The 27,094-nt window shown below is 51.5% G+C and overlaps 2 protein-coding genes across 7 annotated transcripts in view; one reads left to right on the top strand and one right to left on the bottom strand.

Annotated features, from left to right (window-relative positions):
* Arhgap23 (Rho GTPase activating protein 23) overlaps positions 1–21,655 on the top strand; it is a 46,172-nt gene extending 24,517 nt beyond the window's left edge. For both annotated transcript variants that reach the window (XM_070028195.1, XM_070028196.1), the window contains exons 13-19: positions 2,337–2,410; positions 2,677–2,766; positions 3,274–3,399; positions 11,765–11,806; positions 12,365–12,461; positions 14,285–14,316; positions 19,322–21,655. In XM_070028195.1, the coding sequence (XP_069884296.1) occupies positions 2,337–2,410; positions 2,677–2,766; positions 3,274–3,399; positions 11,765–11,806; positions 12,365–12,461; positions 14,285–14,316; positions 19,322–20,356 (1,496 nt within the window). In that variant the 3' untranslated portion in view covers positions 20,357–21,655. The remainder of the gene's footprint in view (positions 1–2,336; positions 2,411–2,676; positions 2,767–3,273; positions 3,400–11,764; positions 11,807–12,364; positions 12,462–14,284; positions 14,317–19,321) is intronic.
* Positions 21,656–25,934: 4,279 nt separating this feature from the next.
* Srcin1 (SRC kinase signaling inhibitor 1) overlaps positions 25,935–27,094 on the bottom strand; it is a 70,949-nt gene continuing 69,789 nt past the window's right edge. For all 5 annotated transcript variants that reach the window (XM_070028190.1, XM_070028192.1, XM_070028193.1 and 2 more), the window contains one exon: positions 25,935–26,991. In XM_070028190.1, coding sequence (XP_069884291.1) covers positions 26,857–26,991 — 135 coding nt within the window. In that variant the 3' untranslated portion in view covers positions 25,935–26,856. The remainder of the gene's footprint in view (positions 26,992–27,094) is intronic.

The raw sequence follows: 27,094 nt of genomic DNA, 5'->3' as shown, positions 1-27,094 counted from the left end.
CTGAGGAGGGCCTGGGTCACCCCTTCGCGGGCCAGCATGTCTCCCACCTCCCTATTGGCGTTGGATGTAATTCACTGGGGTCAAACCTGGAGTTTGGCACACATGTTATTGATAGTTTTTATGTATGTGTGCCAATCCTGTGGCTTGAACTCAGGGCCTGGATGCTGTCCCTCAGATTTTTGCTCAAGGGTAGTGTTCTACTATTTGAGCCAGCCCCACTTCTGGCTTTTTAGTAGTTAATTGGAGATAAAGAGTCTCATGGACTTTCCTGCTCAGGTTGGCTTTTAACCTCAATCCTCAGATCTCAGCCTTCTGAGAGGCTAGAATTATAGGCATAATCCATTGCATCTGGCCCTGTTATTAATACTTTAAACTTTTACTAGTCAGTAGAGGAAATAGAATCTCATTGTTTTCATTGAATTCCGTTATTACCAGGGAGATTAAATCTTACTGCATTAGTTATTTTTGTTTTTGTCAATCATGGGGCTTGAACTCAGGTCTGGGCTTTGTCTCTGAGCTCTTTTGCTCAAGGCTAGCACTCTACCACTTTGAGCCACAGCACCACTTCTGGTTTTCTGGTGGTTAATTAGAGATAAGAGTCTCATAGAGGCCTGGGAAGGTGGCACAGTGGTAGAGCGCTTGCCTTGCATGCACGAGGCTCTGGGTTCGATTCCTCAGCACCACATATGCAAAAAGAAAAAAAGCCAGAAGTGGCGCTGTGGCTCAAGTGGTAGAGTGCTAGCCTTGAGCTGAAGAGCTGAGGAACAACGCCCAGGCCCAGAGTTCAGGCCCACAACTGGACCCCACACACACAAAAAAAGAGTCTCATAGACTTTCCTGTCAGGGCTGGCTTTGAACCATGATCCTCAGATCCTAGCCTCCTATGTAGCTAGGATCACAAGTGTGAGCCAGCAGTGCTAGGCTGCATTAGATTTTTTTGTTGTTGTTTGTAGTTCTGGTATTTGAACTCAGGGCCATTTCTTGCAGACAAGCACTTTACTACTGAGGCATGCCTCCAAAACTGTTTTTGCTGAATAGATATAGTTACCATGGACTTTCCTGCCTGGGCTGGCTTTGAACTGTGATCCTCAGATCTCAGCCTCCTGAGTAACTAGGATTACAGGTATGAGCCAAAGCACTTTTATCTTCCTTTCCTCTTGCTGTTTTGCTTTTTTTTTTTTTTTTGCCGGCCCTGAGGCTTGAACTCAGGTCCTGGACATTGTCCCTGAGTTGCTTTTGCTCAAGGCTAGTACTCTACCACTTAAACTTGAGCCACAGCACCACTTCTGGCTTTTTCTGTTTAATGTGGTACTGAGGAATCCAACCCACGGCTTCATGCATGCTAGGCAAGCATTCTACCACTAAACCACATTCCCTATTGTTTAGATAAGGCCTTGCTTTGTATCCTAGCCTGTCCTAGAATCCCTCTGAAGCCATGGCTGGCCTTAAACTTGAGATTCTCCTACCTTAGCCCCTAAATTACTAGGATTATAGCCATGCATACATTTATGTATCAGTTTATTATTAGCCTTTTCTATTTCCTCTGTGATTGCTTGTGTATAGTATATGTCCATTTTCTGCTGGCTTATCATTTTCAGTAGGGATTTGTGGGAACAGATATTGTAGATTTGAACCCTTTGTTGGTATTTGGAAATATTTCTTCTGGTTGTCATTTTCCTCTGACCTTTTCAGTTAACTGAACATGAGCTGGATAGAGTGGTGCATGCCTATAATCTCAGCACTCAGGAGGCAGAGGCAGGAGGATTGTGAATCCTAGGCCAGTTTAGATTCTATAATGAGACTGTAACTCAAACAAGCAAACAAATATCCTGGCTGTCTGTGTGCATGTACACATCTGGGTAAATTTTGTATTTTGGTGTTGGAGACGGAACCAGGGCCTCATGTGTGCTACACACAGCTCTACCACTGAGCTCCACCCAGCCCCAGATAGAAGTCAGAACAGCCTCATTGTGAGGTTCTCTGTGGACATCTTTGGGAACTTCGGGCATTGGGATTTGCAGGCGGAAGCATCCAAAAGCCTCTCCTCTGTGTCCTGACCTGCAGAGCCTTGGCTTCTTGTCTTGGAGAGTGGGACGGGACCCCTTCCAAGATCAGCATGCGGCTCGGCCCTTACTTCCTCCCCAGTGGACATTCTGGGCTGCAGGTCAGGTGCACCTGTGCAGGTGTGCTGGCTTGGCCTATGGACATTCAGGGGCTCAAGGGCTCCAAACTAGACTGAAATGGGCACCAAGCAGCGCCCCCGGCAGGGATCCTCAGCCCACCCAGGTGTGTGGAGGGGGCGCCTCGCTTGCTAAGGAGCCTTTCCTGTGTTCTAGACAAATACAACGACTTCATCGAGGCCAACCGCATTGAAGACTCCAGGGAGCGGATGAAGACGCTGCGGAAGCTGGTGAGCAAGGGGTGCAGTTAGGCAGACGCAGGGGGGAGGGCAAAGAGCACGTCTGTGCCAGGAGGCCCTGGGTTCCAGTGCCAGTCCCCCAATGGCCTGGGAGGAGCCCTTCTCCACTTGGGGCCTCAGTTTCTCCATCTGTACCAAAGAAAGGGGGCAGTAGATTCCAGCCTGTCTGAGGTGTGGCAGGGGACGCCCGTGGAGACGTGTTGCAAGCTGCGAGCGTCTGTCATAGCCTCGTCCCTACCCTCCTCTCACCCACCCAGATCCGAGATCTCCCGGGACACTACTACGAGACACTCAAATTCCTCGTCGGCCACCTCAAGACCATCGCCGACCACTCAGAGAAGAACAAGGTGAGTGGGCTCGGCTGGAGTTGGGGGGGGATAGACTCACTCGGGTCTCCTCAGCAATGCCTGCCCCACCCCTCCTGCATGCCAGCCAGGGCTTTGAAAAGCAGGTGGCCTGTCCTGTGTCACGGACACCTGTCCTCTGATCAAGCTCCAGGCCTAGGCGCCACCTTTTCCTGCTCGAGTCCTGAAGTGTTTTGGTTCCATAGTGAGGAAATGGAGGGGAGTGATGATTTTCTCCTGGGTCTAATACCCTCGGGCCCTCCACCAGCTATGCCACGCCAGTGCCCCCACGGCTGGCTCAAACCCCTCAGTCCCATCCTGTACAGGTGTGCGTGGCTGTCTGGCCTGTTCTCTGTTTGCCAAGCTACCTCCATTGTCCATGCAAGATGTCCATTCCCTAAGCTAGGGACAGCTCAGGATGAGGTCAGGGGCGTGGAAGGAGGGGGAAGGAAGAAGCGCTGGAGGGGAGAGCTAGAACACTGAGCCTGGCCTGCCCGCTTCCCTGCCCAGATGGAGCCACGGAACCTGGCCCTGGTCTTTGGGCCAACATTGGTGAGGACATCTGAGGACAACATGACAGATATGGTGACCCACATGCCTGACCGCTACAAGATCGTGGAGACGCTGATCCAGCATGTACGTGCCCATTGCGTGCATGTGGTGTGTGTGTGTGTGTGTGTGTGAGGGGGAGGAGGGAGAGGGGGGGGGGGCAAGCCTGGGTTGGGTCGCTCTGGGCGAGGCTGTCAGGTAAGGAGAAGCTGCTGGGGTGGCCATGCCTTCGCAGTGACAGGCTGGCTGCATTTCCAGGCAAAACAGGACTGGCTCGGAGACGTCCATCAGTTCTGAGGCCTAGGTAGGAGAGCCAGGAGGACCCTGAGCTTCAAGAGAAGGGAGGCAGGAAGGTTCCTGGGTCTGAGGGTGGGAGACAGGGTGACCAGGACAGGCAAGCAGCACGGAGCACGGCCCCAGGGCAAGCTCCTCCGTTCTCATTCCTATGTCTTGGGCTGGTTCAGCTCGGGTTCCCTGAAGACACCTACAGTCCTCTCTCCCCACCTCCTGAGTTCTATTAGTTTTTTAAAATTATTCTTCATTTTTTTATTTTTTGTTTGTTTGGGTTTTTTTTGTTGGTTGTGGGGCTTGAACTTAGCACCTAGGCACTGTCCCTGAGCCTCTTTGTGCTCAAGGCAAGAAGGGCTCTGCCACTTGAGCCACAGCGCCACCTCCTGGTTTTGAGTGGTTAATCTGAGATAGGAGTTTCACGGGGACTTTGCTGCACAGACTAGCTTTGAACTGGGAACCTAAGATCTCAGCCTCCTGAGTAGCAAGGATTACAGGTGTGAGCCACTGGCGCCCAGCTCCTGAGTACTATTGTCCACTCACCATAGTCCTGGGCTTCCCTCCCAGACTCCACTCCACAGCCTACCAACTGGCCAGCAGAGGGCGCAGGGGGCCTTTGTGTTTCAGCTACAAAGGCAGCTCTGCCCTCTTCTGGAGGTTCAGGATGTTTTTATGAATCATCATATTTCCATATCTAAATCTGAGACCCAGGTGCCCACTCAGGTCTAAGAAATAATGATATTGGCACTTGGCCAGAGGAGGTGGACCAGCTTTAGACTACAATCCTTCTGCCTCTGCCACCTGGTAGCTGGGATTACAGATGAATGCTACCATGCCTGGCCTTAGTATTCCCTCATTACCCACCTTTAGAATGACCCGTGAAGACAGAGATTATAAATTCCTTGGAATATTGGAGCGATACGTTGAAACTACAAAATGCCAAGGTCTACAGTGCTTTGGGGGCGAGAGTTTGAGTGATTATTTAAATGAATTTAGTTGTTTGTAGTCTATTTGTTTTTAACTTTTCCTTTTGTCAATTTTGGCAACGTTCTACATTTTATCTGAATTATCTATCCTTTGAAATCTTTATTACATTTCAAATATCTTTTCTAGCTCTAGTTATTTTTTCTTTCCCTTCTGTATTGTTTTCTCTCTCTGTCTCTCTCTGTGTCTCTGTCTCTGTCTCTGTCTCTCTGTCTTTGTCTCTCTCGCTCTCTCTTTCTCTGCTAATCCTGGGGCTTGAACTCAGGACCTGGGCACTGACCCTGAGCTTCTTTTGTTTGGGGCTAGCACTCTACCACTTGAGCCACAGCACTACTTCCAGCTTTTGCTGTTTATGTGGTATTGAGGAATAGAACCCAGGGCTTCATGCATGCTAGGCAAGCAACCTCCCCTAAACCACATTCCCAGCCCTTCTCTTTATCTTGATCAGATATGTCAGAGATTTGTTTTTTTTCTGATTTTTTTCAAAGTACAAAAAGTTTTAACTCTGTGTGTGTGTGTGTGTGTGTGTGTGTGTGTGTGTGTGTGTGTGTGTGTGTGTGTGTGTGTGTGTGTGTGTGTGTGTGTGTGTGTGTGTGTGTGTGTGTGAGCTTTCTTAAGGTCAGGCATCTACCACTTGAATCACAGCACTGCTTCTGGCTTTTTGGATAGTTCAGTGGAGATAAAAGTCTCACAAACTTTCCGGCCAGGGCTATCTTTGAACATTGATCCTCAGACCTTAGCCTCCTGAGCAGCTAGGATTTCAGGCATGAACCACTGAGTGCCCAGCTCAGTTTTAATTTTTTTGGGGGGGGGGAGGGTCCGGTCATGGGGCCTGAACTCGGCCTGGGCGCTGTCCCTCAGCTCTTCAGCCCAAGGCTAGCACTCTACCACTTGAGCCACAGCGCCACTTCCGGCTTTTTTCTTTTTGCTTATGTGGTGCTGAGGAATCGAACCCAGGGCCTCATGCATGCAAGACAAGTGCTCTACCACTGAGCCACTGTCCCAGCCCTCAGTTTTAATTTTTGATCATTTTAGATACTTTGTTTTTGACTTTCTACTGTATTGATATACTGGTTATTTTCCCTCCTTTTAAGGATATTTCGTCCCTTTTGTTTGGGTCTGTTACCCCTTTATAAGTAAATTGCTTAGCTCATTTGTTATCAGGTCTTCTAATTGCTATTTAAATTCACTTTTACTTCTAAAACTTATTTGTCTAGAGGACTTTTAAATTCATAGCAAAATCAAGAGAAAGGTACAGAGATTGCTCTGCATGGGGCCCCTGTGTGCCCCCTGTAGTGTCAGCCTCCTACCTTCTTTGTGAGTGGGGAGCTCACCTTGACCATATCATAATAGCCCAGGGCTGGGGTGTGCCTAGCAAGAGCAAGGCCATATCCCGGAAAACATAAAATCTTTTGGGTGTGGTTGAGCAGGCCTGTAATCCCATTGACTCTGGAGATAGGAGGATTGCAGTCCAGCTATCCCTGGGCTGAAACACTATCTGAAAAATAAAGTAGAGCTAGACGTACTGGTGATTCACATCTATAATCCCAGCTACTCAAGAGGCTGAGATCTGAGGATCTCGATTCAAAGCCAGCCAGGGCAAGAAAATCAGAAGTAGCGCTGTGGCTCAAGTGGTAGAGTGCTAGTCTTGAGCTGAAGAGCTCAGGGATAGCACCTAGGTCCTGAGATCAAACCCCACTATTGGCAAAAAGAAAAGAAAACTTTAAAAAATAAAGTAGAAAGGACTGGAGGTATGGCTTTAGTTGTTAAGTGCCTACTTAGCAAATGTAAGGCCCTCACTTTAAAACCCCAGTACTGAAAAAATAAAACAAAATTAAAACCTGACAGCTGGACATCATAATCACCCAAGTTCATAGCTGGCATAAAGGTTCACTCTTGTATCTCCCATGAGTCTGAACAGATGTATGATGTGTCAGACAAAGAATTTTCACTGTCCTAAAACCTCCTCTTTGCTCTGCCTGGTCATCTTCCCTACCATAACGCCTATAACCACAGGTCCCTTTACTGTCTCCAGAGTTTAGAATTTTCCAGAATGCCTTGTAGTTGGATTCATTTAGTAATATACAGTAAAGTGATTTCCATGTCTTTTCCTGGCTTATTTTTTCATTGTATATTTTTTATTGTTATTATAAAGATGATGTACAGTGGGGTTACAGTTACCTAAGTAAGGTAATGAGTACATTTCTTTTTGGACAGTGTCACCCGGAGCCCTTTATTGATTGATTAATTGATTTAGGGTCGGTTGTGGGGCTTGAACTCCGGGCTTGGGCGCTGTCTCTCAGCTCTTCAGCTCAAGGCTAGTGTTCTTCCACTTGAGTCATAGCTCCACTTCTGGCTTTTGTGGTGGTTTATTGGAGATAAGAGTCTCATGGACTTTCCTGCCCGGGCTGGCTTTGAACTGTGATCCTCAGATCTCAGCCTCCTGAGTCACTAGGATTACAGGCGTGAGCCACCAGCACCCAGCTCCAGCCCATTTATTTTTGAAACTGAATAATTTTTCATTGTCTGGATGTATCATGGCTTACTTATTCATTCACCTACTGAAGGACATGTATTTGTCAGCTTTTTGTTAGTGTATATCTGAGAATTAACTTAGCAAGAAAAAAGGTTTATTGTGTTTCATGGTGGAAAAGGTTCCAGTTCATGACTGACTCCATTGCTTTTGACTTGTGGTGAAGCTGCAAGGAAGCAAAGAGGAAGAGAGTGAGCTGGGTCCCACATTCGCCTTCAAGCGCATGCCCCCAGTGGCCTAAGGAGCTCCCGTGAGGCCCTACCTCCTAAAGATTCTGCTACCTCCCAACACACCCTGTGGGGGCTAAGCCATTAATGCCTGAGCCTTAGGGAACACTTGTCCAAACCATAGCAGACACCTTGGCTGCTTCCAGGTTTGGACAGTTATAAATAAAACTGCTGTAAATATCCACGTGCAAGTTTTTGCATGGATTGAAGTTTTCATCTTCCTTGGGTTAATATGAGAAGAGCTATTTAGTTCCATAAGAAACCACCAAACAGGTATCCCCAAGAGACTTCTCCATTTTACATTCCACTAGTGATGAATAAGTCTTCCTGGTGCTCCACATTCTAGTCAGCATTTGGTACTGTCAGTGTTCTGGACTTTGGCTCAAGTCTAATAGCTGTGTAATGGTTCCTGTCTTAATTTGCATTTGTTTGGTGACATATGTGGTGGAGCGTCTTTTTATATGGTCATTTACCATCTGTGTTTCTTGGGTGAGGTGTCCAGGTCATTGGCCTATTTAATCAGATAGCTTTGTTTTCTTATTTTTGAGTTTTATGAGTTCTTTGTATATATTGCACAATAGTTCTTTATCAGACATATCTTTGCCAATATTTTTCTTAGTCTTTGGCTTTTCTTTTCATCCTTCAGCCTCTTAATTCATTTATCTTTCACAGAATGGAATTTTTTTTGGGGGGGGGTATTGGTCATAGGGCTTGAACTCTAGACCTGGGTGCTGTCCCTCAGTTCTTCAGCTCAAGGCGAGGACTCTATCTCTTGAGCCACAGCACCACTTCTGGTTTTCTGAGTGGTTTATTGGAGATAAGAGTCTCACAGACTTTCCTGCTTGACCTGTACTTTCCTGCCTGGCCTGGCTTTGAACTGGGATCCTCAGATCTCAGCCTTCTGAGTAGCTAGGATTACAGGCGTGAGCCACCGACACCTGGCTAATTTTTTTTTTAATCCGTACTAGAGCTTGAACCCAGGGCCTCATGCTTTGTTTAACTTGCTTGCTCTCCTGGCACTCAACCACTTGAGCCAAACCTTTAGACTTTTTTTTTTAATGCCCAGGGATGGGCACTGTCAAGGTCAAGGGTGATGCTCTACCACTTGAGCCATGCCTTCCGCCATGCTTTATGCTGGTTATTTTTTGAAGATGGACTATGAACCACAATCCTCCAGTTATTGGCCTTTTGTTTGTTTTGTTTTTGTTTTTGTTGGGCTTGGACTCTGGGCCTGCATGTGGTCCCTGAGCGTCTTTGTGCCTAAGGCTAGAGCTCTACCAATTGAGTCACAGTTCTACTTCCAGTTTTTTGAGTGGTTAATTGTAGATAAAAGTCTCTTGGACTGCTGACACTGGTGACTCACACCTGTAATCCTACCTACTCAAGGGGCTAAGATCTGAGGATCTTGGTTTGAAGCCAGCCTGGGCAGTCAGTGAGACTTTTTGCTTATGTGGTGCTGAGGAATCGAACCCAGGGCCTCAGGCATGCAAGGCAAGCGCTCTACCACTGAGCCACCTTCCCAGCCCCAGTCAGTGAGACTTTAGTCAAATTAACCACTCAAAAGCCAGAAATGTGGCGCTGGGGCTCAGGTGGTAGAGTGCTAGCCTTGACCACAAAGAGGCTCAGGGTCAGTGCCTAGGCCTTGAGTTCAACCAACCAAAAAAAATTGCTATTATTTCTCTCCTTTTTCAATTATGAGCAGAGAGCATTGTCTGTATCCCAGAGTCTGGTTGCTGTTTGATTGCTTTGTGTGCTTTCTCTAATGGCTGGGGGCAGGGTTCTAAGCATGGCCAGACTGGTCCATTCTGTTGTTCAGCACATCTGCATTTTTACTTTTAATTTTCTTGGCTCATTACAATATTTAATTTTTCTGGTCTCACTGTAGTTCTATGAATTGTTGCTTAATATGTATTAAGATAGGTTCATATATACTATGATTTATTATACTTCTTAATCTATTGTTCCTGTACCAGTATGGAAGATTCATTTTTGACTCATGATTTTCCATAGTTTCTATGCTGCTTTGTTTAAATGCTTCTTCTAGACACCCCCCCCACACACACACACACTTTTTCTTTTTTTTAAGAGAGGCAGGATCAGTCAGGTGCTGGTGGCTCAGGCCTGTAATTCTAGCTACTCAGGAGGCTAAGATCTGAGGATTGAGGCTCAAAGCCAGCCTAGGCAGGAAAGTCTATGAGACCCTTATCTCTAACCACCATAACACCAGAAGTGGATCTGTGTCTCAAAGTGGTAGAGTGTTAGCCTTGAGCAAAAGAGCTCAGGGACAGCACCCAAGCCTGAGTTCAAGCCCCACCACCCACTAAGAAAAGAGCTCAGGGACAGTGATTAGGCCCTGAGTTCAAACCCCATGACTGAGAAAAAATAAGAGACAGGATCAAGCTAGGCACCAGTGGCTCATGTCTGTAATCCTAGCTACTCAGGAGGCTGAGATCTGAGGATCATGGTTTGAAGCCAGCCTGGGCAGGAAAGTCCATGAGACTCTTATCTCCAATTAACCACCAGAAAACCAGAAGTGGCTCTGTGGCTTAAGTGGTAGGGCGCTAGCCTTGAGCTGAAGAGTGCAGGGACAGTGCCCAGGCTTAGAGTTCAAACCCCACAACTGACAAAAAAAAAGGTCAAAGACAACACTCAAGCTCTGAATGCAAGCCCCTGGACTGGCACAAAAAAGGGAGAGGGAGAGAAAGGATTTATTTTGGCTCACAGTTTCAGAGGACCCAATCCACGACTGCTTGTCCTTGGGCTCCAGCAGAACACCATGGTAGGGGGAGCCTGTGGTGGAGGAACTTCTTAACCTCTAGGTAGACAGGGAGTAGAGAGTGAACCAGGAAGAGGAGAGACCGTAAGATTCACTGAAAGACAAGACACATTCCCCTAGTGACCTACTTTCTCCAGCTAGGTATTGCCTCTTAAAATGTCTCATTCCTCCCCAAATAACACCTTAGGAGTTAAGCTCCAACAGATAAGCCTGTGGAAGATAATTCATAACCAAACCATAACATTCTGCCTCTAGCCTCCAAAGGCTCAAATCCATTTCATAATGCAAATGCACCTTAGACCATCTCCAAGAGTTCTCAAAGTCTTGTCAATCCAACATTATACAAAAGTCTAAGTCCAGCTGGGCGCTGGTGGCTCACGCCTGTAATCCTAGCTACTCAGGAGCTGAGATCTGAGGATCTCGGCTCAAAGCCAGCCCAGGCAGGAAAGTCCTTGAGACTCTTATCTCCAATTAGCCACCAGAAAACTGGAAGTGGTGCTATGGCGCAAAGTGGTAGAGCACTAGCATTGAGCAAAAAAAAAAAAAAAAGTCCAGAGTTTCTATTTCTTTCTTACCTTCCCATGTCTGGCGTGGCTAAAAGTTCTAAGAACATGTGATCATTGATTACTTGTAAGCAATCTGTTTTAATTTGGATGGGTTTGGTGTTGGTTTGTGGCAGGGTCTTGCAGGTAGTCCACAGTGCTGTAAAGCTCACTGTGTGGTCCAGGTTAGCCTCCAACTGTAGCTCCTCCTCCCTTAGCCTCCCAGTAAATAGTATTACAGGTATGCACCACCCCACCTGGCCCTGATTTTCTTTTTCCTCAGCAAATATTGAGAAAGACTTCTTCAAGATTCTTTTTTTTTTTTTTTTGCCAGTCATGGGGCCTGAACTCTGGGCCTGGGCACTGTCCCTCAGCTCTTCAGCTCAAGGCTAGCGCTCTACCACTGGAGCCACAGCACCACTTCCAGCTTTTTCTGTTTATGTGGTGCTGAGGAATCGAACCCAGGGCCTCATGCTTGCAAGGCATGCACTCTACCGCTGAGCCACCTTCCCAGCCCTTCTTCAAGATTCTTAACCTCTTAAGTTAAATATATCTAAGTGTTTTGTTTTTTATTTTATTTGTCTTGTTTGGTTGGGATTTGTGAAAAAGCTCTTGCTCATCCACCACTGAAAGAACATCCTAACACCTTTTTCTGGGTAAAGAATATGATACTTTGATCCTTAATGTGTCAGAGTGTGTGTGTGTGTGTGTGTGTGTGTGTGAGAGAGAGAGAGAGAGAGATTGATTGAGAACACAGCCACCATGTAATGTCTTGCCTCTTCTGCAAGTACACATGGCTAGCACTAGAGGGCACCGCTGCCCCCAGCCTTCAGGCTGTCATCTGCGTGAGGTGCCCCCGCGGGACCTCCCCAAGCCTGACTCGGGTTGATAATTGGCCTCCTTGCACTGGGGGGGGGTGTCTGTTTTCCTCCCACACTGGGCCCCACTTGCCCCGTTTCTCTAGTCCATAGAGCTGGGCTCCCCTCACCTCTGCACCCTCCTTCCTGGGCTCCGAGGCGGTGCCTGTGGGTCCTCAGCCATGAGGTTGAGCCCTCAGCCCTCTCCATGCTGATTTCACCCCTTCCTTTTGTCTCCTCTGCAGTCAGACTGGTTCTTCAGCGATGATGAGGACAAGGGAGAACGAGTAAGTGATGGGGGAGGGAGGTGCGCACGCATGCGTGCACATGTGTGCGTGCATTGTGTGTGTGTGTGTGTGTGTGTGTCTGTCTGTCTGTCTGTCCTGAGTTGGGCCCCCATCCTGGGAACAGAGTGGGCAGCAAGACGGAAGCCTGGCAAGGTCCCAGCCCTGGCCATCTCATCTGATGAAGGAGACACAGCCTTGTCTTCACAAACCCCCAGTCTGACGGGGGAGTTTGGGGCCTGGTTCCCAGGAGACCCAGTCCACTAGCCCAGGCCGCACTGCCCTCCACCCTTATGGGAGGGAAGGCTGTGGGGAGCGCTAGTCTGATGAGGGAGACATGTCTGTTCCTCCTCAGCTGAGGGAGCCTTTGGGATCCTGTCCCGTATGGAAGGCACAGAACAGACCTGTGGAGGATGTGTAGGCCCTGCCTTTGGCCCCTGCCTGCCAAGGGAGCCCTAGTGAGCCCCAATCTGATAAGGAGACATGGACCCTATTGTCAGAACACCCTGTTCTGAGATGTCCGAGGGGGAGCCTCTGGCTGACCCCTCCTCCTGTTTTCAGACCCCTGTGGATGACAAGGAGACACAGTCAGTGCCCAACATCGAGTACCTGCTGCCCAACATTGGCAGGACAGGGCCCCCTGGCGACCCAGGCTCAGGTGAGTGCAGGAGCCTGGGGGTGGGGGGCTGAGGGGGGTGGGCTCTGCTTTCCTGAGGGTCCCAGGCGCCTGTCCAGAAGTCCAGCTTCCCTGTCACAATCTCAGCCTGGCTGTGGCTTCTCCCCGCTTGGAAAACAGCTGGGGCTGTCGGGGCCCCTCCCTGTCTGGGGAAATCCAGCCTCGGGTCTGCTGAGCCCCGCCCCCAGGTGGGCAGGGCTCCACGCAGCCTCCTCCCATCTGGTCTCTTTCCTTGGTCTCATTTCTCCCGGGCTGGCAGTGTCCTTCTATGGGAGTTCCTCTTTTTAATTCTTCTTCCTTTTCTCCTTGCACCCCGCCCTCCCTCCTCTTCTCCCCTGCTCTCCCTCCCCATCCCCTCCATCCCACCCTCCTCTTCTTCTCCCGCCTCCCTCCTCCAGCGGACCTGTTGGAGATTTAAAGGGTACTGTGCAGTGTTGCGGCCTCGGTCACTAACAGTAGCGGGTGATTATAAGAAGGCTGGGCAGGCCTGAGAGCCAGGCAGGAAGGTTTCGGGCAGAGAACCCCGCCCCGACACACCAGCAGATGCTCTCTCCCACCTCTCCTCTCCCATCCCCAGCCCCCTTCTCAGGGGGAAGGAAGCTTCTGCTGGAGCTGAAGCCTGGCCAACCCGTGGCTGCCCTTCCCAGCCCCCAAGTGAGCCTTCTCTCTGTGGGAAGCTGGTCACTTCTGACTTGCTAGGGCTCGGGAAGGTTGGCCGGGGCCAGCCTCTGCAGGGAGCGCGTGGAAGCTGCCCCCAGCAGCCTTTCAGCTCCGGCCCCTGGTCACTGGGCTCTTAGGCTCCTGTTTCAGAGGCCTCTGACCCTCTGTCCTCAGAGGCAAAAGAATGGCCTCGCCCTTCTTGGCTCCAGCCACTGCCTCCTCCCCCCACACAGTGGCCCCTCAGTTCTGTCCCAGGCAGAGCTCAGCCCTCCTTGTAAGACAGCGTTTGGGGGGGTGTCAGGAAGGAGCCCTCTGTCTCTTCTAATCACCTGCTGCGGCCGTCCAGTGTGTGTGGTCAGCCCATCTTGCTGTTCTCACCGTGTGCTGGGGGAGGGGCTGGGGGGACCTCTAACCTGCCTGTCCCAGTGAGAGTGTATTAACCCCACCTGCCCACTTCCCCAGGAGGCCGCGGAATCAGCCCGCCCCTCTCCAGCCTTGGCGGGGACCTGTTTCTGGTTCCTTCTCCACTTAATGAATGCTATGACATACGTGGGACCCTGGGCTCACAGATAGGAGGCTTTGTCCTCTTTTGTGATTGGCTGTAACAGGGGTTAACCTCCCTCCAATCAGCAGCCCACTGTAACCCCTAGGTCCCCCCCACCCACTTCATTACTGCTTCTGTCTGACCCATTCATGTGGTCTCATGGCCCGGTTGGTTGGGGGGATAAGCCCCACCTCTCCATGCACTGTGTGGTCTCCATTTCTCCAGAGCATCTGTGATTTGCTGTGTTGCACTGTTGTGGTTTTGGTGGACTGCATCTGATACTTGGCATTTTCTCTCCAGTGCTTTAGAGGCGCTGGGACAGAAGGGGTAGGGGAAGGAACCAGGCCCAAAGAAAAGCTCTCCTTTTTCTTAACCCTGGACAGATGGCGGCCCAGAGGCCCCCGGCATGATGTCACTTCCTGCCTGAAAAGGAAGCAGTGACTGACATCATTTTTGGCTTGTAGAAAATGCCATCACACTCCTAGGGCCTAGGGAGAATGCCCTGGTTTCTAAAGCCTTTGAGGCAAGAGAATTCTGTTCCTAAGACTCAGTCCTCTCGCCCTGATCCAACTTCATTTTCTCTCTGTCTTCTTACCAACAGATTCCACCACCTGTAGTTCAGCCAAGTCCAAGGTAAGCAACTAGGCAGTTCTAAAGGCCTTCTCTCTATCCACACCAGCCCACCTTGGTTTTCAGTCAAGAGAATTGGAGGGTGATCGTTAGACCATGAGGAAAGTTAGGATCCCTGGGAAGGAAGGTGGGAAATCCTTAGTATCCAAAATAAGCTGAAAAGTAGCTCACCTAGGCAGTGCTTGGTGAGATAATCTGGTCTAGTAAAAGGGAGTTCAGTGGCCAAGAGACAGTGTGGCTCAGGGGGTTAGAAGCACAGGCTCTGGAGTCAGACAGTCTGAGTTTGAGTCCTGACTCTGCCACTCAGTAGTCTGGGGACACTGAACATGTTAGTTAACCTCTTTCTGATACTCATCTTCTTCATCTGTAAAATGGGGATAAATCAGGATGTCTCATATGATAAGTATTCTTTGGGGAGCCTAAAGCAAGCAAAAGGAAAGGCCAATAAAGATGAGATCAGAAATCAATGAAGTTAGAAGCAGTTAAAAAGTCAATGAAACAAAAAGCTGGTTCTTTGAAAAAATAAATAAAATTAGTCTGCCTCTAGCCAGACTGACTATAAAAAGAGATGGTACAAATTGCCAGAAGTAGGGAGATGACATGGGACATCACAGCAGACCACACAGACACTAAAAGTATAACCAGAGAATACTATTAGCAACTTTATGCCTATAAACTCAGTATTTTAGAAGAAATGGATCAATACTTTGAAAGACTCAAATCATCAAAACTCACCTTAAGAAAGGATAACCTGGGCTGGGAATATGGCTTAGTGGTAGAGTGCTTGCCTGTCATGCATGAGGCCCTGGGTTCGATTCCTTAGCACCACATAAACAGAAAAAGCCGGAAGTGGCTCAAGTGGTAGAATGCTAGCCTTGAGCAAAAGCGCAGGGACAGTGCCTAGGCCCAGAGTTCAGGCCCCAGGTCTGAGGGGGGAGGGGAGGAGGTTTAGGGGGAATGACCTGAATCATTCTATATATAGAAATTGAGTTTGTAATTTAAAACCTTCTAACAAAGAAAACTCAAGGCCTAGATGATTTCACTGGTGAATTCTACAAAATATTTTAGGAATACACAACACTTTTTTGCTGGTCCTGGGGCTTGAACTCAGGGCCTGGGCACTGTCCCTGAGCTTTTGTTCAAGGCTAGCACTCTACCACTTGAAGCACACCTCCACTTGTGGCTCTTTTTGGTAGTTTATTGGAGATGAGTCTCATGGACTTTTCCTGCCCAAGCTGGCTTCAAACCATGATCCTCTGATCTATCCTGAGTAGCTAGGATTATACATAGGCACCTGGCCACACACATTTTTGAGACAGGGTTTCAGGGTTGCCTGGAACTTTCTATGTAACACTATGTTTGAGGCCAGCCTCACATTTACATTTCTTGCCCTAAGCCTTCTCGGTGCTAAGATTATATGTTACCAAATATCCAGATTTTTATTTTCAATAATTGATTTATTTAATTTTAAAATATTTAATTATGAAATAGTATTGTTTTAAAATAGTTGTGCAGGGGCTGGGAAGGTGGCTCAGTGGTAGAGTGTTTGCCTTGTAAGCATGAGGCTCTGGGTTTGATTCCTCAGCACCACATAAGCAGAAAAAAAAAAAAAAAAAAAAAAAGCGGTGGTAGAGCGCTAGCCTTGAGCTGAAGAGCTGAGGGACAGCGCCCAGGCCAGGCCCCACAACCAAAAAAAAAAAAAAAAAGAGCAGCACGATCCCCAGGCTGCCAGCCGCAGGGGGCCCCACTCACACCCAGAGAGCCCGTTCCACGCACATGCGTATCTGCTTTACAGAGGTAAAATAGTTGTGCACAACATTTTGGTCCATAATGGAGCATATACGTCTGAGACCCCGTAGAGCCTGGGTATGTACTAAGCTGTACTGTCAGGTTTATGAGTACACCCTATGATAGACACACAACCACAAAGTCACCTGACCACGTACTTCCTGGAATGCATCCACATTGCTCAGTGATACACAACATGGATGCACTAAGACAATACTAGTGCTGTACAATCTCTCCTAGAAAATAGAAAAGCATTTTTCAACTCATCCTGTAAAATCAGCACTACCCTGACACCCTAGTCTGACAATGTCTCCGGAGGGTAGGTTTATTTATTTAGTCAGACCACGGATACTTACTGAACATCTGCAACATGTCAGCACTGTGCTGGGTTCTGAAAGCATAACAAGCAAAGCAGATAGGTTCCTAGCCTCCCAAGGCTAGTCTTCTCAAGTGGAAGACAGACATTAAACTAATGAGCAGAGAAGGACCATATCCATGGGCGGAGGCAGAAGCGGAGATACTAACGCTTGTTCCTCAGCGAGGGAGGGAAAAGAGCATGTGCAGAAGCCTGGCTGCTCAAGAACAGTCAAGTATGTGGATGGAGAAGAGCTGGGACCCAAACCCTGCAGGCAGAAGACGCTTCCCCTGAGCAGTAATGAGAGAGCCAGGAGGCAGGTGGCACTGGTGGCTCTTTCCTCTGTGAAGGGAGTGGAGAGCCTCAGCTCAGTGAAGCAGAGCAGGCAGGCTAGGCAGTAAAGGAAGTCTGAAATGGGCCTCAGGGAAGCAGATGAATCCCTAAAGGAGCCATGAGGTGTTAAGGATTTGGGGGTAAAGGGAGGCCTCAGAAATGACTGTGGCCGTAGTCCACAGTGACTGGGAGCCGGCTCTTTGCCCAGCAGTCCTATCCTACCCTGATGGCCTGGCTCCTCCTTTGTCCACTGTGACCCTTACCCACAGTGGACACGGCACTGACTTCCACCCAGTTCACAGGCTGCTGTTTCCCTGACCAGCAGATTCTGGGCCTGCCTGGCTCCTGCATTAAGCCTGAGGGCTCTTCAGGAGGCTTCTGCTCAGCCTCAGAGCCTTGAACATGCACAGAGCATGTGTCTCAGAAAGTGCAGCTTTGCTGTAAGCCCACTCAGACTTCACTGTGACCCTAGTGAGCTGCTTAGAATTACTGGAGTGAAACAGGAAGAGAGACAGCCTCATGCTGGCCAAGCACGGGCCAGGCGCCAGCGGCTGTGCAGAGAACTCACCAATACCCATTCCATGCTGTCCCTACAGAAAACCCTTGAGGGGTTTTTTGTTTGTTTTTTATCTTTGTTTTTACTATCTCTATTTTACAAATGGGAAAACCAAGGCAGATAGTTTAGGTAATTAGAATTCTGGGCATGGGCAGAGACAGGTCAGATGGCTTCTTTCCATAGTGAATGCTCTGGGGTCAGGTCTGACCCTCTGCTTTCAGGCTCTGGGTCTTTCTTTCTTTCTTTCCTTTCTTCCTTCCTTCCTTCTTTCTCTTTTCTTTTCTTTTCTTTTCCCAGTCCTGGGTTTGAACTCGGAGCCTGGGCCCTCTCCCTGAGCTGCTTTTGCTCAAGGCTAGCACTCTACCACTTGAGCCACAGCGCCACTTCCCACCTTTTCTGTTTTATGTGATATTGAGGAATAGAACCCAGGGCTTCATGCATACTAGGCAAGCCCTCTACCACTGAGCCACATTCCCAGCCCAGCTCTGGGTGTTTCTTGCTTTTCTGATGCAGTGACTGATTGGATTTGTCCTTAACATAAGCCTAAACTAGCAGGCAAGCCCCTGAGATAGAGATAATGAGGCAAGGACCAGGCTGCCAGTTTATTAGTAATAAAGAGGAACATCTGCCAGGAGGACGGAGACTAGACTCACAGATAGTGGGTGGTCTGGGTAGTCTGATCCACTGGGGATGCCAGGTGTCAGAACCTAGCAAGAAGAGCTCACCCATCCCCTTCTTGACCATAGAGATAGGGCCGCCTTAGGCACCAGGCCCTGGCCCTCCTACTTGGCTTCCAAGGGTGAAGACTAGGTGCTGGGAGCTCACACCACTGCTGGCCTGTCAAGTCAGTGAACAATTGTTAGTGTTCTCTGTTTCCTGGAGCTTCTAGAGTCATCATCACCACTAGCTACATGGAGGCCCATGCAGCAGACGGGAAGCGCTGGGGGCACACTTTTCTTTCACATAGCTGAGTCTCCAGGGAGGATTCTATTTGAACAAAGCCTATCACAGCCCAAGTTACAATCACACTGCAACGCTGCCTTTCTGCCAGGATGGTCTGGCTCTTCCTGACAGGAGCATGGGCCAGTGACCAGCTCCACTGTACCCGGAGGGTGTTAAGCAGTAACCAACTCCAGGTCCCCCTCCAAGCTGAGCTCCCAGCTAGATGTCCCTAGCCACCCTAGAAGTAACCTCATGACCCTAACCTAGAGGCAAAATACCTGGTGACATGAGAATACTTACTTGCATTAGTCACATAAGCTGGGAAGAAAAATCCCAGTGTCACTTTGGGTCTCGGGATTCTCAAAAGGCAGAGGAAAATACTGCACTTTTGCTCTGGAAAGGCCTGTGTTCAAAGACCCTGTTAACAAATGCACTAGGTCTGCAGGCCCCTGAGCTCACTCAGGCCACAGGGTTTAGCTGTGAGCACAGCCACCATCCAAACCATCGGAGGGAAGAGGACTCCATGCTGGCGCCTGGATTGGTCTGGGGTGGAGGTTGGTGCTGTGGGAAAAGGAGGGAGTAACTGGAGGCCGTGGAGAGGCTGTACCTACCTTTGCAGATGAAAAGGCAGGATTCCTGGCTTAGGGAGTGAAAGGGGATGGGGTAGGAGTTCTGGTCAGAGAAGGGGTCTTGGGCACCCAGAGGGACTAGTGTGCGGGAAGCACTGGTCACTACGACCTGGTGAGAGCGTGCAGAATGGGCTGGCCACCACCGGAGCCCTGTGTGAAAGGATTGCCAGGGCTGGAATCGGGGCCCAGAGGGGGCTGGGGGAGAGTAGACTCGGGGCCACAGGGACTGCCAGGCCGCCGAGGGGCAGCGATCACCGGGGTGGTGCTCCAGCCGGCCCTAGGTGGAGGAGGAGCCCCGAGTGCGGGCTCTCAGGGGTGCAGCCTGGCTTTGAGCCCCTGAGGCCTAAGCACTCCGAGTCTGCGCCGCCCCTCACCCTGGCCCTCCTCACCCTTCCTCCCGCGCAGGGCTCGTGGGCCCCCAAGAAGGAGCCGTACACCCGGGAGATGCTGGCGATCTCCTTCATCTCGGCCGTCAACCGCAAGCGGAAGAAGCGGCGGGAGGCGCGGGGCCTGGGCAGCAGCACGGACGACGACTCGGAGCAGGAGGCGCACAAGCCCGGGGCGGCGGCGGCGGCGGGGACGCCGGGGGCCCCGGAGCAGCCGGACGAGCCCCGGCCGGGCCCCGCCGTCCCCACCGCCCCCGGGCGCCTCAGCCCCTCAGCGGCGCCCGAGGAGCGGCCGGCGGCGGACACGCGCTCCATCGTGTCGGGCTACTCCACCCTGTCCACCATGGACCGCAGCGTGTGCTCGGGCGCCGAGGGCCGGCGCGCGGGCGCGGGGGACGAGGCGGACGACGAGCGCAGCGAGCTGAGCCTGGTGGAGACGGACACGGAGGGCGGCGCGGGCCCGGGGGCGCGGCTGGGGCGCCGGCCCTCCTTCAGCTCGCACCACCTCATCCCCTGCGACACGCTGGCGCGCCGCCGCCTGTCCCGCAGCCGTCCCGACGCCGACGGCGCCGGCGTGGGCCGCGGTGGCCCCCGCGCTCCGGAGCCGCCGGGCTCCGCCTCGTCCAGCAGCCAGGAGTCGCTGCGCCCCGCGACGGCCGCGGCGGCGGCGGCGCTGGGCGCGCGGCCCTCGCGCCTGGAGGCCCTGCGGCTGCGGCTGCGGGGAACCGCCGACGACATGCTGGCCGTGAGGCTGCGGCGCCCGCTGTCCCCCGAAACGCGGCGCCGCCGGAGCAGCTGGCGCCGCCACACCGTGGTGGTGCAGAGCCCGCTGACCGATCTCAACTTCAACGAGTGGAAGGAGCTGGGCGGAGGGGGCGCCCCGGAGCCGCCCGGCGCGCGAGCCCTCAGCGACAACAAGGACTCGGGCCTCAGCAGCCTGGAGTCCACCAAGGCGAGGGCCTCGGCCGCCTCGCTGCCGCCCGGGGACCCGAGCGCCCTGCAGGGCCAGGCCCCGCGACGCCAGGCCGCCTCCCGCCTCCATCAGTGTCTGTAACGCCCTCCCCCTCCATCGCCGCCCCCCCCCCCGCCTCCACAAGGCCCCTTGGGGAACGAGTCTCCTCTGGCTGGCACCCCCACTTCTACTGCCCCTAGACACAGCAGGGTGCTAGCGAGAGGACACAGGCCGCTGGGGTTTGTGTGCTGGAACTGGTGGCGCGGGCCGAGGTGAAGCCAGGAGCAGGACAAAGGGGAAGGGAAGTGGGGGGGGGGGCTCCGCTGGGGTCTGTGTCCCCTGGATTGGTGACAGGGCCTTTTTAAGGCTGCTCTTAGGGACCTTTGTTGGCCATGGGAAGTGAGAGGGAGCCCCAAGACCCAGGGTAGAAGAAAGATACTGGGTGATCACTGGCTTTTGGCTTCTTTCCTCTGCCCTCCTCCACCAGCCCCTGGCTCAGGAGGGGCCTGTGTCTGGGGAGAGGATTTGTACGCGTGTGTGAGAGTGTGTAAGTCACTGTCCAAAGGTGTTTCCAGTAGAAGCTTCTGCTCCCTTCCTCCCCTTGCCCGTTCCCAAGGTCCCTGCCTTCGGTGCACACAGGATCCCTGCCCCCATGCTTGTTAGAGCCCGGGGAAGAGGCTGGGGCCACGCCACAGCGGCAAGACCGAACCCTTCACCAAGCTCACCCCCACCCCCCTTTGCCATCCTCTTCAGTCACCCCATGAAGCGTTTTGACCAAGGGGAGCTACCCCGCTCCCCAGTTTTGGGAGGACCCAGGGCTCCTCCTTTTGGTTCCTCCAGCTGGGCCTGCTCTGTCCACAGCTCAGCCCCCAGAACTCCCCACCCCTTCTTCCCCTAGGAGGGGATAGTCAGGAACACCCTGGTGTCGGTCTTTCACACACTGATTGATGGGGTCTGAGCTGGGCTGTTCCTGCAGGATGGGCAGGGCCCAGCGCCCCCTTCACAGCCCCCCCCCCCAGTATTGTAAATAGACCTCAGAGCACCAGACCCCTGCTGATCCCTCACTCATTCCAGGGAAGCCCTGCCCCTTCTGTCAGTCCTCGTTTTATGCAAAGATTTGCTGTAGATTTCTCTGTCCTCCCTCTCCCAGCCCTTTATTGTAAATATTGTCTCTAAATGTGTAACATATTATAAAGAATTTATAAGGATTTTTAAAGATGTTTTGCTCATTTTAAAGTGTTGTAACAGTGTTGGATAAAGCTCCTCCCCACCCTTTCCGCATGGCTCCTTTCACTGTGTCCTTGACACACCTGTCTAGGCGACAACTAAGATTTTCTTGCTTCTGAAAAGTCCTGTCTTCAAAGTACAGTCTATATCTTGGAAATAAACAGCCTTCCTGGAGGCATGAGTCAGCTGTCTCGCTTGTTTGGGAGGGAGGAGGGGGACAGAGCAGGGCTGAGATGGGAAGCAGGTGAGGTCCCCAGGCCCCAGGAGGGCAGGACAACCAGGCTGGGCGAGGTAGAGGCCAGCCTCTTCCTTCAGGAGGCTTCTTCTAAGTGGCATGAAGACTGGTCTTAGCAGTGGCACCGGCATGGGTGCAAGCTGTGAGGGCAGTGGTCGCAGGTGCCTTCAGGCATCAGCTCTCTCCTGCAGGGGCCAGGCAGCTGCACAGCTCCTGCTTCTCTGGTCTGCCAGCCTTCAGTACGACTTCGAAAGTGCTGCCCACCAAACAGGCTTGGAAGGCTACCAGTCTAGGCCCTCCAGGCCAAGACAATATTGCCAAAGGACAGTGTGGGGTTTGTATATTGGGTTAGTTGCATGGATACGGTGTAGTGTGGGCTTTCCTCTACATTGTGGTGCTGTACCTGCACCATGCCAGCTTCCAGGTACCTCTGATGAGCCCATAATGACTGAAAGAAGAGCAGATGACATCCATCAGAGACAATCCAGGCAAGAATGCTGGGGCTGGAAAGAGCTCTGAATGTCCTGTGTCTATGTGAGCTAGGAGCTAATGTTAATGTGGGCTCAGTGCTTTGTGTGTCAATTCCATTCTCTGCATTCATGAACTCAACACCAGTCATCTCCATTCTGTATGTGAGGAAACTGAAGCACAGATCAGTGACAACTTGACCAAAGTCACTCTGCTAGTAAGTGTGGACCCATGGATGTCAAAAGTCAAGGAGTGGGTTACCTGCCCTCAGGACCACCTTCTCCAAGTAGCAGTCAGTTTTGGATGTCCTGCGTAACACATGCGCACACTGACAAGGACTGCCATTCAGCGGGCAGAAGGGGTTGGAAGGGGTAAAGACATGCCTGGTGTGAGCCCTGACAGGCAGCTATTGGTTCTATTTGTTCCCTGGTCTTCAGTCAGTGATGATTCAGAGAGATGGGAGTGGTATTGGCTATGCTCCATTTCTGGGAATAGAATGCGAAAGAAAAGGCGAGATCTGCCGACATCCTCACGGACGTGGATGGCTTCCAGGTAGGATGAGAACTGGCTCTACTGGGGGCCTTGGTGGGAGGGGGACCCATGTGGTAGCAGACAGCGAGCAGATGCCCAACCTGTTCCTTTGTTCCAGAGGGCTGGAACAAAGTGCAGCTGGGGCTCCAGCAACGGCTGGAAGACTGGATGCTGGACACTGCCCTCACCATATGGGACGGAATTGCTAAGTGTTCTAGGGCAAGCTTCAGCCAAGCACCTGGAGCTCCCTCAAGGGAGCTTAGAACACACTGAAACAGTGGCAGCCTTCACATCCCAGGAATTCCTGAGAGCATCCAGCAGGACCTCTGGCCTGCTCCACGTGCATGGTGTGTAGTCACTGCATCTTGTTTCCTTACACGTGTTTGCATATGTGTGTGTCTACAGCTTCAAGGCTGATGGTGTTTTGTTCCAGAGTCAGAAGTCTGAAAGCTGTAGAGGGGCTGGGGTCATCATGAAAGGTCACCCCACACAGGCAGGAGGCTGAAATCCAGCCTGGAGAGTGCTGGAAGCCAGCTGACCCTACTTGGTTTGGGGAAAGCATGGCTGTGGGGTCGGGCAGAGCAGACTCAGATCCACAGCCTATAGCTCCCTGGTTGTATGACTCTGGACAGATGCCCAACATCTCCGAGTGCAGACTTCTTAGTCCCCTGTGTAGGGAGTGGCAGAGCAGCCATAGGAAATACACACAGCATCTCTTGGGGTGCTCACATGAGCTGGCTCTTGGGGTTCCTCTTCAGCAGCTGAGATAGTTTGTTTCTCATGGGCCTTGTGCTAAGTCCTGTCCCTCCTCCTCCACACCCTGCTCTCAGAGGTTGAAGCCCTGAGTACTGGCCCCCTTGCCCAACCCATCCATCCCAGCTCCTTCCATGCCCTCAACAGTGAAGACGAGAAATAATCAGACAGCAACAGACAGGAAGGAGATCCAGGAGAGGAAAAAGAAAGTTTTATTAAAGCCCCAAACACTCGGCTAGAAAAACCAAAAAGGAAAGAGCAGGAAGGGGGGGGGAGAAGAAAAAGGACATTAAAAAAGAGACAGAAAAAAAACACAGCAACCCTTTTCCATTTAGAAATTGTCAAGTTACACCGACAGAGGTCACAGAATATCCACAGAAGCCATCACTGCTACACCAACATGGGCCCTACGGGGTGGACAGGGCAGGTGTGGAGCCGGGATGGCCCCGGGATCCCTCCCGGGACCCCACTCAGAGCCTCAGCCCTGAGGCTCCTGGGGAAACAGTGTATTGTGGAAGGGGCAGGAGAGGAAACCCCCCATGCGAATAACACAGCACAGTGGGCAGGGGCAAGGGGACCAGGTACAGGGGTCCCCAGGACATCATAGTTTCTCTTGGTCAAGCACACACTGATGGACGGAGCAGCGAGGCGCATGCAGCTGGGGTCATTGACGTGCTGTGGGTTTTGAGAGGCCGGGGGACAGGGGCTTGGAAGAGCCGTGAGGGTAGTGCAGGAATGATGGGACACTCACGAGTGCACACACACGCACACACCCACAGAGGGACTCCCACACTCCTGTCTGCACCAGCACACGTGTACACATACACACCTGCAAACACAGGCCACATGCACCTCCATGTACATACCCCTGTCCATCCACACGTGGTCCCACACAAATAGCCAGGCATTTTTGCACACACTTTTCACATGTTCACACATTTGCATGCTAATGCCCAAATAGGTCACATGCATCTATGTGCACATACCTCCCCTGCATGTGATAGGTCATGCCTGTGGCACACATGTCCCATCTGCACACACGGTCATTGGGCTTGTGCTAGCATGCACTCACACACACACACACACACACACACACACACACACGTTGCACACACTCGGACGCAAATGCCTCCAAGCCCATAAATGTGCAGGAACCAAAGGGAAGAAAGCTGGACTCTACTTGAGAGGCTGGGGTGGGGCACGGCTCCCTCCATGGCCCCTCATGGATGGGCTTTCCCCCCTTTCCCTCCTCCCCCCACAACGGGACATTCAACTCAAGACAATGACAGTGGGGCACACACTCAGGTCACAGGGCTGAGTGGGGGACAAGCAAAGAGTAGCAAGCAGAGTGTAATGGCGTGAAGGGAGGAGGGGGGCACCTCTCCCCCACCCCTCCCAAGTCAGGGGTCTCTGTACAGCCAAATCAAACCAAACCGCTTCACTGGACCACAGAAGCCAGGCCGTGTGCCTGTCCCCAGCGCCCTTCCCCCCGCCGAAACCGCGGCTAGGGAGAGTGCCGTGATTTTTTTTTCTTTTTTTAAATATTTATATATATTTATATTACGTATATCATATATATATAATATGTAAATATATTTTTAAAACAATATAAAATGTTAAGACACTTCACTTAAATGTAAAGAGTTGCCTGCAATTAAAAGTAATTGCATCATTTATGAGGTCCTTTTTTTTTTCTCCTATTTTCTAGGGGTTTTTTTTTTTTTCCTTTCTTTTTCTTTTCCAGGAGGGATTTTTTTTTTCCTCTTATTATTTTTCAAAAAGGCTTGCTTGCCTTGGTACAAAAATGATCCAAAGCTAAAAAACAAAGATGAAACAACAGAAACCAAAAACCAAATTAATGAATATAACCCCGTTTCCCACCCCTCCCCAAGCCCTCAGCAGCTTCCTCTGCCTGATCCCCAAGCACCAGCCTCCCCCACCATATCCCAGAATCTTGGGGTTCTGTCTCCTTCAATAGTCTCCTTCAGTGTCCTGTGCTTTAGGGGGAGCCAATCTCAAGGCCCACTCCTTGTGCTTAATACACCTTGTGCTCCAAATGGAACCTGGGGAGCCCGTCCCATCCTTCCCCCTCCACATCACCTCCCTGCTGGCCCCTCTGTGCCCCCCCCGGGAGGGGGGACTGAGAATGGACATGGTGCTCTCACCCTACAAGGGGCTTCAGCAAGGGAAGGCACCTGGCCTGCTGCTCAGGCCTTGGGGACCCTCAGACATCTCACCAGTGATCACTGGATCCCCACAGGTCTCACCCCGTTCGGTGATAACCCTCAAATCACAAAGATGGCTGAAGGCCAAGCTTCCCCCAGCTGCAGGGTCAAAGCCAGCTTATCCTCACCGCCCCCATCACTGCCCTCAGTCCTACCCCCATTCCCCTCACCACTGCACCCTCCCCACCCTCAGGCCTCCAAATCTAATCTAGGCCCTTCAACCTCACCCACCCCACCCCCATTAAATAAGTTAATGGCATTTAAAGTGCTAAATTAGGAAACTAAAATGCCCCTCCCTGCGCTGCCCTCCCCAAGGCAGAGCCCCAGCGGCAGAATGTCTGCAAGACCACCCTCCACCCAGCCTCCTTCCTCCCATAGCACCGGCCCAGCCGCCTCCACCACACCACACTGGGCCCCAGTAAACCAGATCATCCCCTGGGACCCAGGGGCCAGCCTCACCCCCCCAGCCTGAGGCCTCTCAGACTCGGGCTTGTCTCTGGCCAGTCCTATAGTCAGTCCCATCTGTCTTTCTTGCCCACTGTGGCTGGAGAGGAAGGGAGTAAGTAGAGTAGCAGCAGTGTTCACTGTCTCTTCTGAGGTTGGACAGGGAGTGGGGCATCTCCAGGGCCAGGGTCTCCCTTGTCCCATGGTCCAGCCTGATGCTGGGTTTGGTCCAATGTCCACCGCTCCTCCAGGAAGGGATGCTGTAAGGGGAGGAGTCTCTTGCTGCTCCAAGTCTCCGTGGCTCAGAGTTTGTTCCAGGTATTCTTGGGAAATTAGGGAGGGAAGGTAGGAGGGGTGGGGGTGGGGGTAGGGGTGGGAGGTGGGAACTTCAGGATGGACTTGGGAGGAAGAAGGTGAAAGAGAAGGAGAGAGGTGAAGGACGTGGGCGGAGGACAGGCCGTTTGAGAACAGGAGGAAGTCAAGGATGGTGTGTTTGGTTTTTACTTGTACTCTTTTGCTTTTAAAAATTAAAAAAAAAAAGATAATTGTGATTCATTTTAAAAACCAAAAACACCAATGGGGGATGAATACGAGGTCCGAGGAGGGCCCCACGCACGTGGCAAGCCTTTGGAGGGTGAGGTGGAGTGGAGATGGAGGAAGTGAGGGGTGATGGCGGGAGTGAGGGAGGGCACAGGCTGGGAGGGAGATGGGAGGGGCTTCTAGAAGGAGATGGAAGAATTCCTCGCCCCAAAGGAAGTCAATACAGGGATGGAGGTTCTGGAACCCGAGGGCTTTTCTGAGACTGGGCTCGAGGTCTCATTCGACCCGCTCATCTCTTTAGATGGTTTAGTGGCCTGGAACAAAAACAGGGGTCAGGGGTCAGAGAGAGCACAGGAAAGCCTGCCTTGGCACCAGCTCCCAGCTGAAGTTTTGAAAAATGGATAAACCTCCATAAAT

This window comes from Dipodomys merriami, unplaced genomic scaffold (assembly GCF_024711535.1).
Source record: "Dipodomys merriami isolate MVZ:Mamm:240054 unplaced genomic scaffold, mDipMer1.0.p SCAF_19, whole genome shotgun sequence".
Taxonomy (NCBI): domain Eukaryota; kingdom Metazoa; phylum Chordata; class Mammalia; order Rodentia; family Heteromyidae; genus Dipodomys; species Dipodomys merriami.
Note: the sequence above shows the minus strand (reverse complement) of the source record. Positions and strands in the feature narration are given on the sequence as shown.